The following is a 9,205-nucleotide window of genomic DNA, read 5'->3' on the forward strand; positions in this document are numbered from 1 at the left end:
GACAGGCAGACTGACCATGAGACAGAGACAGACAGACTGACCATAAGACAGAGACAGACAGACTGACCCTGAGACAGCCAGACTGACCCTGAGACAGAGACAGGCAGACTGACCCTGAGACAGAGACAGGCAGACTGACCCTGAGACAGAGACAGGCAGACTGACCATGAGACAGAGACAGACAGACTGACCATAAGACAGAGACAGACAGACTGACCATGAGACAGACAGGCAGACTGACCCTGAGACAGACAGGCAGACTGACCCTGAGACAGGCAGACTGACCCTGAGACAGACAGGCAGACTGACCCTGAGACAGACAGGCAGACTGACCCTGAGAGCTTGCGAAGCACTCTTCCCACCCAGCGAGATCCGGTTCAGCGAGCTATCCTGCCTGAAAACCTAAGGTGGAGAGTGGCGGACTTTGCGCGCACACCACTGTTCCTCTGCTCATGCATGTGAGCACAGACACCTTTGTCATTTTCTCTGGGACTTTCTTGTCCTCTGGACATTATGTCAGTGAGATTCACTCAGAAGCTGACCTTAACTGATTTTTTTACATGTGTAATGGGTATTTGACCTACATGTATGTCTGTGCACCAAGCATGCATACCTGCTGCCCTGGGATGTAGAAGAGGGTCATCAGATCCCTGGAGCTGAGGATGGCTGTGAACATCACACATCCCTGAAACTGGAGTTCTGGGTGGCTGTGAGCCTCTGTCCTCAGATGTCAAAGGATGGTATCAGATCCCCAGAACTGGAGCTGTGGATGGTTATTGCCACCATGGATGCTAGGGATTCCCAGGTCCCCTGCAAGAGCAGGCTGTGCTCTAACCACTGAACCATCTCGTGAAGTCCCAGCTGGGGATGGGCTTCTGGTTGCTGGTTTTTTTTCTAGACAAAAACTTTTTTCTTTAAAAAAGCTTATGTACATGTATGTGAGTTTAGTGACCTACACAGAAGCTCTGCTTGCTTGCTTTCATTTTTGTTGTTTTTATTTATTTATTTTATATATGTGAGTACCCTGTAGCTGTCTTCAGACACACAACAAGAGTACATCTGATCCCATGACAGATGGTTGTGAGCCACCATGTGGTTGCTGGGATTTGAACTCAGGACTTCTGGAAGAGCAGCCAGAGAGCTGAACCCATTGGTGTTGTTTTGTTTTGTTTTTTGACAGAGTTTGACTGTGTAACCCTGACTGGCCTGGAATCACTATGTTGACCAGAATGTCCTTGAACCCACCTTGATCTGCCTCTGCCTCCTGAGAGCTGGATTAATGGCATGTGTGGTGTGGCTGGCTAGAACGCTGTTTGTAAGCTGCAAGAATGTTGTCTCCTTTTCTAGCACCATCTTACACAGAGGTGGTGAGGCGGTCACTCATGCTTCTCTCTACCTCACAGCACATACGTACAAGGTCATGGTCTAGAACCTGCGTCCAGCGCCTACTGTGCACTATGAGAAGGACAAGCCCCTCACTAGTGCAAGAGTATAATGTCACTGCCGCTGTTTTCCAGGCTCTTTCCTGACACTGATGCCATAACTAACCACCTGACCATCCAGACAGGAAAACGAGTAACTTCTTACAGCACGTCCTGTGCCACGTGACACAGCACGAAGCCCTTCAGAGAACTCATTTCATCCTTATGACTCTGTATGCAAGGCAGTATTATTCTTCACAGCAGGGACAGGAGGCAGAAGAAAGTCATGGAACATTCTAAACGCACAGCTGTCAGCAGCAGAACTGGGACACCGACAGGTGGGAGGCCCTTCGGCTGCCAAGCCCACAGCAACTGCGGGAGACTCTCCCACAGAAGGCTTGCGCGCTCAGGATGAACCCGAGTTTCTCCGAATCATTTTTACAGCTGCTCAAGATGCTTGCTAATGAGGTCAGACCAGCTCATTAGTAGGGTGAGATAAAGATTTTTCTTTCTTATGTTGCCCTGCAGGTTGGGAAAACCCCCACAGCGTAAGCTCGTTCTTTCTCTGCTCACTAGAAGAGCTGCTGAACGTGAGACACGAGCTAGCTCTGGCTCATAACTGTCTTTTGACAAGCTCCTCCCAGTCTGCGGGTACCGTTACCTCCATCCCAAGGGTTTTAACCACGGCCTGGCTTTCTTGGGTGTGGTATACGTGCCTATGAAGGCCAGACGTCAACTTCAGCTGTTGTTCCTCTGTTATCCGACTTGTGTTTGACACAGGGTCTCTGACTGGCTTGGCCCCAGGATCTGGGCCTCCCCAGTGATGTATTACAAGCCCACTTCTGACTGCGCTATCTCCCAGCCCCTGGCTTACATTCATTATTAGCTAACATTATTCACATCTTCTAATTTATTTGGTTTTTGAGATTACATTTTATTTAATTCAATTTAAAGGGTTTAAATTGTAATAAAAAGTAATAAAGGTTATTACTTTACTTTTATTAACTTTTGGCATGCCTGTGTGTGTGTGCAGCATCTAAAGCTCTGGAGCTACGGTTACAGACAGTTGTGAGCCATCATGTGGGTGCTGGGAATGGAACTCTGGTCCTTTGGAAGAATAGCCAGCGCTCTTAACCCGAGGCATCTCGCCAGCTCCTTGTTTTAACTGTGTGTATGTATGTTGTGTGTATGTGTATGCATGTTGTGTGTATGTATATGTATGTATATTGTGTGTATGTGGATATATGCTGTGTATATGTGTATGTATGTTGTGTGTGTATGTATGTTTGTTGTATGTGCATATATGTTGTGTATATGTGTATGGATGTTGTGTGTATGTGTATGTCTGTGGGTTGGTATGTGCCCGTGAATACAGATGCCCACAGAGGTCAGCAAAGGAAGCCAGGCTCTGAAGCTGGGGATGCAGGTGGTTGTAAGCCACCTGGTGTGGGTACTGGGAACTGAACTCAGGTCCTCTCGAAGAATAGCACACGCTCTTAAGCATGGAGCTATCTCTCACCCCAATTTTTAAAAAAGATTTATTTATAAGTATTTTGTCTTCATGTATATATGTTCATCATATGCACGTCTGGTGGTCCAAGAGGACAGAAGAGGGCATCAGATCCCCAAGAAAGAATATTGTGAGCCACCATGTAAATGCCAAGAATCAAATCTGGGTCTTCAGCAAGAGCAACAAATGTTGTAAACTGCTACACTAGGCTCCAGCTATTTCACCCAGTTCTAAGTTCTACTTTGGGGCCCGTTTGGGGATATAGATAAAATAATACTGGTTCAGTGCACACATAAGATATTTCAACAGACAGTGTGCAGTAATCTTTCGAAAACCCTCTCTAGAGAACATGACCCCACCTGAGCGGAACCCATGAATGGCCTGGCATGACCCCACCTGAGTGAAACCCATGAATGGCCTGACATGACCACACCTGAGTGGAACCCATGAATGGCCTGGCCATCCTACAGCGGTGAAATCCCGCTGGGCTCTGTCAATGGCCAGATGCCATTAACTTCACTTTAAATGTCATATAAACAGAATGATGGCCCCTTATGCACAGAAGTTTATCTAGCTGGTGTTAGAGATAAGAGATTGTGTGGTTCAGCTGACTCACAGCAGAGCCCCCACAGTAAGCCCCACTCACAGCTCCGTGCATGCTCCTTGGAGAGCAAGTAGTTGGCCAGAGGTGGCGTGTAGGTCAAGCACTGGATGGTGGAGTTCAGGAAGCAGGTGTTACCCAGGTTGTGCAGCCCTGCGCCAACTCGGAAAACGCGTTCCCACCTTAAGGACAGTCGTTCCACGGGGAAGAGCACTTTCTGTGGGGCAGGGACTCCGTCGCCTCCACTTCCAGACACACGCTCAGTGCCTGGAACAGAAAGAGCTGAGGGAGCACAAGGAGAGCAGGCCATCCCACGATCTTGTGAGTGCTCAGGGCAGAGCTCAAAACTCTCTGCTGATGAGACCCCGCAGCGCCCCACACCACACTGTGCATCACACGACCTGCCCTACTTCTGTATTTTCAACTCCCACTATCTTTTCAACCCTAAACCTAGTTAAGTGAGTGTAACGTGAGCGGAAGGCCCATGTGTGCTGGGGTTGGAGGACACTTCTAAGACAGTTCTTCACCTCCCACCACCCTGAGGCAATGTCTCCTATCACGTCCCCTGCTGGGTGCACATGTCAGGCTGGTTGTCCTGGAGCATCCTGGGGATCCTCCTGATTCCTCTTGCCATCGCGCTGTAGGCGTGTTGAGGTTCCAGGTGTACTGCAGCACTAAGATCTGGCATTGATGTGGGTTCAGGTCGTAGATTCTGGGTGACCAGGCCCACACAGCTAATACTTTCTCACAGCTAAGCCATTTGTGGGCCCTGGACCTACTTTTTGACCTCATTAAAGAGGGGGTCAGGTACAAGGAACATCCAAGTCCACAGCTATCCTCCCTACTCACTCTGCGTCATGACATCTACTACTGTAGGTCACTGACCCCTGGAGACCCCAAACTACTCCAGCTGCTAACAAGGGCTAGGCCCCTGGTCAACACAGCCCCAGTACCTGGTTTCCTGGCCTGAGGCTCATCTCCGCTCCTGTGGCGACTGGTTCCCTCAGCCCTGGAGTTCAACAGAACGTATTTGCTCTTCAAGGACTCCAGCTGGTAGGAGAAGCTCCTGCTGGCCGGCTCAAACTCAATCCTCTGCAGGAGGACTTTCTTGGCTGAGGCTGCCAGCAGCCTGCCCAGGTCCCCATCCTCTGCGGAGTCCTTGCGGCCAGGCTTGAGAGCCTCCTTCAGTTTATCGACTATTGGCATGGTGCATCCCTGCAAGGTTGAGAAGAATCCCAGAGCAGTGAACAGCTACATCCTGGAGCAAGCACATGACTTCTGCTTGCTCACACATCAGGACCCAAAATGCACAGGGGCAGCAAAATGCACAGCAGGCAATGCTGTGTGTGGCAATTGGCGTTACTTCCTACAACTATTTAAAAAAATAGTGAATGGCTAATTCTCACACTCTGGTTACACAATAAATGTGAAGATTTAATTGGGGGAGGGGGCGGTGGAGATGGCTCAGTGCACACATTGCTCTTTCAGAGTGTAGTTCCCAGCACATGTGTCACGCAGCTGACAGCCACTCACAGACAGCTGCAGGGGACCAAATGCCCTCCTCTAGAATTCACAGGCACCTGCACCCACGTAGCCATACACACACATACACACACACACACACACACACACACACACGCACGCAGAATTAAGTTAAAAGAAGCTGGGCGGTGGTGGCACATGCCTTTAATCCCAGCACTTGGGAGGCAGAGGCAGGTGAATTTCTGAGTTCGAGGCCAGCCTGGTCTACAGAGTGAGTTCCAGGTCAGCCAGGGCTACAGAGAGAAATCCTGTCTCAAAAATCTAAAAAAAAAAAAAAAAAAAAAAAAAAAAAAAAAAAAAAGTTAAAAGAAAGAAACCTTAGCTAGGAGTAGTCCACACACCTTTAACCCCAAACTTGGGAGGCAGTTCCAAGTGGATCTTAGTGAGGGGCACACCAGCCTGCCTTACAGTTCCAGGCCAGCCAGGGTTCATTTGTACATGCGTGTACACACACACACATACACTCTCACATACAAGTGTGCAAATGAATCAATCAGCTTGCAAGTCACATGGCCAAACATGTCTATACAGGCCTCTCTGTGCTCTTCTAGAGCCGAGGGGCCACATCACTGCTGAGCACACGGACACACCTAGTCCAGGCGGAGAGCTGTGAAGAGTGACCACCAGGTTTCCAACCATGGCTGCTTCAAGACACAACATATAGCACGACAGCCTCTCGAATGGCACGTAGAGATGACAACATCTTACCTATATTGGTTCAAATAACATGTAAAAATCAATTTTACCCTTTTCTTTTTCTCATGTAGCTGCTGTGAGCACTGACCTTGCACTTGGCCACTCTGTTTCTGGTAGGCAGTGCATATGGAGATTGTGTCTCTCAGCTGTGGGCATGGCTACTCAGTGCCGCCTCACTCCCTGCACCTGAGAGGCTGAGGCAGGAGGACTGCTGCAAATTCCAGGCCAGCCTGGACTAAAGAGTATAACCACCTCTTAATCAAACATACACAAAAGACACACACAGCACACACAGCCCCAGACCTAGACACACACCCAGACAGACAGACTCCCCCACACACACCCGAGTGAAGATTTCAAGAAGAAAAGCTTTGCGGGCAGCAGGGATGTAGGCTCCAAGTGTTGAAGGCCTGTGTAGCTGTTAAGCTACAGCTGCAGGGACATAGCTGGGAAGGTGGCTATAGCAATTGTCCAGTCAGCCAGGACGCCTGCGGCAGTCCCTAACAGAAGCACAGTCCACCAGGACAACAGCACAGGAGACACTGTAAGAGAGAAGCTCCCTCACCACCAGACAGCCCCACCATCCTGCCCACCTTCTAACTCTCAACCCATCTGGCTACCATTAGCTGTTTGAGTCACAGTTAGAAAAATATATTTCTTGAAACTGGTGGCTTACATCAGAAAATGATATCCACAGCCCTGACTAACCTAGAATAAGCTACACAGGTAGCTGAGATCTCTCTACCCCAAAATAAACAAAAACAAACATGCCCGGTGATGGTGGCGCACGCCTTTAATCCCAGTACTTGGGAGGCAGAGGCAGGCGGATTTCTGAGTTCAAGGCCAGCCAGGGCTATACAGAGAAACCCTGTCTCGAAAAAACAAACAAACAAACAAAAAGAATGGCAAGGCCTTCCGTGCTGGGGACTTATCAAGCCTTTTACCCACAGAACAGTCATTGCCAGATTCTGGTCACTGGAAGAAATAAAGAGACAAGGAAACCTCCAGGCTTACCTGGGGTGCCTGAGCCTGGCTGCTGCTTCTCTCTGCAGCAGGTAAGGGAACCAGGTTCTCAAGAGAGGGACGGAACTGACCCAGCAGGCACTCCCCTGGACTTCAGCCTGCTCAGTCACCAACACGGCCAAGTGTAGAGTCCAGAACAGGCCAGCACATGGAGGGTGAGCATTAAGACTGTCACCCGTGGGTGGCTTCTCCCGCTGTCTCTTTAATGGCTTTCTTGTGTGAACTGTGACCTTCTACCAGAAAAAAAATGGTATCATCAAGGATCAAGCATTCATGGCCAGCCTGGGCTGTGTAGTGAGACTGTCTTTTCTCTTTAAAAAAAAAAAAAAAAAAAAAAAAAAAAAAAAAAAAAAAATTAAAAACAAAAAACCCTCTCCATGCTGAATTCACAATGAGTCCAGAGGACACTGCGCTAACAGATCACTGTAGTTATGATGTGAAAACAACCACCCTCTGCTCTACATCACGAGACACACACACACACACACACACACACACAAACAGGGCAACTCCAGTCTGAACAACATGTCCAAAGTTACAAGGCGAGAAGAAACTTTTTCCCCTTCACTAACCAGGATGTGGTTTTTGTTTTTTTAATACATGAAATTCTAATTTTCTAACTATAAACCTTTTCTTCAATTTCCACTACAGTCAACTCGGTCCCATAAAGTTAAGAGCGTTTTCCATCTATTCAAACGCACACAGATGCAAAGGATGGGATAATCAGCAAATGCCACCATCGAGGTCTTAAAGACACTGCCTGACCAATCTTGGTTCACCTCTCCATTCCCAGGTTCCCTTGCAGAATGCCTCAGAATTTCATCTAACCAATGACCCCACCCCCAACAGAATGCAGATGGGAGGTGGCCTGGCTTCTGAAAATCCACCCCACACAAACATCATTTTCAAAATCACACATGCTTTCCTATGAGGAGGTGAGAACTTTGTCCTGGCCTAACATGATTCAGGGATGAGCAAACGGGAACATTAACCCAAATCATTTGCCATTAGTGCCTTACAATCAAGGCAGGCTCACTCAACCAAGATAATTTTTGAAGTTATCACAGGAAAGTGTCTATAATTCTACCAGAAGCATACAGCCATGTGATGTAGGAGCGAGAAAAACGTTCTTTAACTCCCAGCAAGCCCTCTGACATACTTACGCAGCACGTGTGACTCTTGGGCGGGGGATGCTCTCACTACCCAGGTCTCTCAAGGACTAAGATACTCAGTGCCCCCAATTTACATATCCAATTCGGAACTCAAGTCTAGCTCCTCTTCTGACAGATATCATCATTTAACCAAACCATTTCCTTTATTTCTTCAAACTGTTTTCTAAGAAACACTCATGTAAGATTCTCGGGGTCACTTACACGCTGGTGAAGACAGACAGAGCTGGGCCCTCCAAGGCATCCCACCGCAGAGCACTCCGAGCAGGGGAACAGTTGAACTACATGCTCTTTGGCATCCGCAGGCATCCATAGGTAAGCAAGGTGCCGGGGTATATCCCTCCCCGTCTCGGGATGCCATTCTACCATCCCCTTTACCAAGGGTCACGCCACAGACGCAGGCAGGCTCGCGCACGCACACACAATCACACACCATTAGCGATGGGCATTTTGGTTAGAATGCTATCCTGCTAGTACATTTCGGAGTGGATCCGCGTTAACGATCTGACCCTGCCCTAGTTTATAAGATGGGCTACAGCTCTACCTCCGCCCTAAGATTTGCAGCTCCGGAAACCTTCAAAGGAACACCCGCTCTGAGAACAACCGCAGGGTCTCGAAGATCCCCGAGACCCCACGTTCCAGAAGCTCCCCGGGATGAAGAGAGACTGAAGCAATTCCCTGGCTACGCGAGGGTTTGCAGGCACCCCTCGCATCGCCTGTCCCTCCGAGTCCCTGGCATCCCTTGTTCCTCCGAGCCCCTCGCACCCCAACCTTCTCCAATGTTCCCTACGCCCCTCACACACCCTGTCCTCCCCGGGGATCCCCGTCCGACGTTCTCTCCGCGTTCCCCGATGCCCTCGCCGGCCACGCACCTGTCAGCCTTCGCTGGAGTCCCCAAAACCCGCAGGCAGGAGCGCGCACCCTCCTCGTCCCAAGCTCCGCGGAAGCTCCTGCGCTCCGCCGCGCCCGATCTCGACCTCCTAGGCCTCTCGGGAACCCGCGGAAGGCCCGCGCAGCACCAGCGTCCGATCCCGGCCGGGCCAGCATGCGCACCATCCGGGCCTCCAGAGCCTCACACGCGTGTCACCACGACGTTTAAAGGAGACGCACTGCACGCAGCTCCCTGGGTCCGCGTAGAGAGCACGGTCGCTTTAAGAGGCGGAGCTAACGCCGACTCCTCTCTCCGAATCCGCCTTTCTCTGCTATTCGCGACGCACACGTCACCCCTCTCCCCCCCCCCCCC

The 9,205-nt window shown here is 49.9% G+C and overlaps 1 protein-coding gene across 2 annotated transcripts in view; it reads right to left on the bottom strand.

Moving 5' to 3' along the window:
- Nucleotides 1-9,062, bottom strand: part of Usp36 (ubiquitin specific peptidase 36) — a 33,793-nt gene extending 24,731 nt beyond the window's left edge. Inside the window, exons 1-4 of one of the 2 annotated variants that reach the window (XM_031352539.1) lie at nt 8,835-9,062; nt 6,785-7,026; nt 4,486-4,747; nt 3,578-3,799 (exon numbers count right to left, since the gene is read on the bottom strand). In XM_031352539.1, the coding sequence (XP_031208399.1) occupies nt 3,578-3,799; nt 4,486-4,738 (475 nt within the window). In that variant the 5' untranslated portion in view covers nt 4,739-4,747; nt 6,785-7,026; nt 8,835-9,062. The remainder of the gene's footprint in view (nt 1-3,577; nt 3,800-4,485; nt 4,748-6,784; nt 7,027-8,834) is intronic. The other variant, XM_031352538.1, reaches the window with a different exon arrangement.
- Between the last annotated feature and the right edge of the window lie 143 nt (nt 9,063-9,205).

The sequence above is a fragment of the Mastomys coucha genome, unplaced genomic scaffold (assembly GCF_008632895.1).
Source record: "Mastomys coucha isolate ucsf_1 unplaced genomic scaffold, UCSF_Mcou_1 pScaffold5, whole genome shotgun sequence".
NCBI classification, from domain to species: domain Eukaryota; kingdom Metazoa; phylum Chordata; class Mammalia; order Rodentia; family Muridae; genus Mastomys; species Mastomys coucha.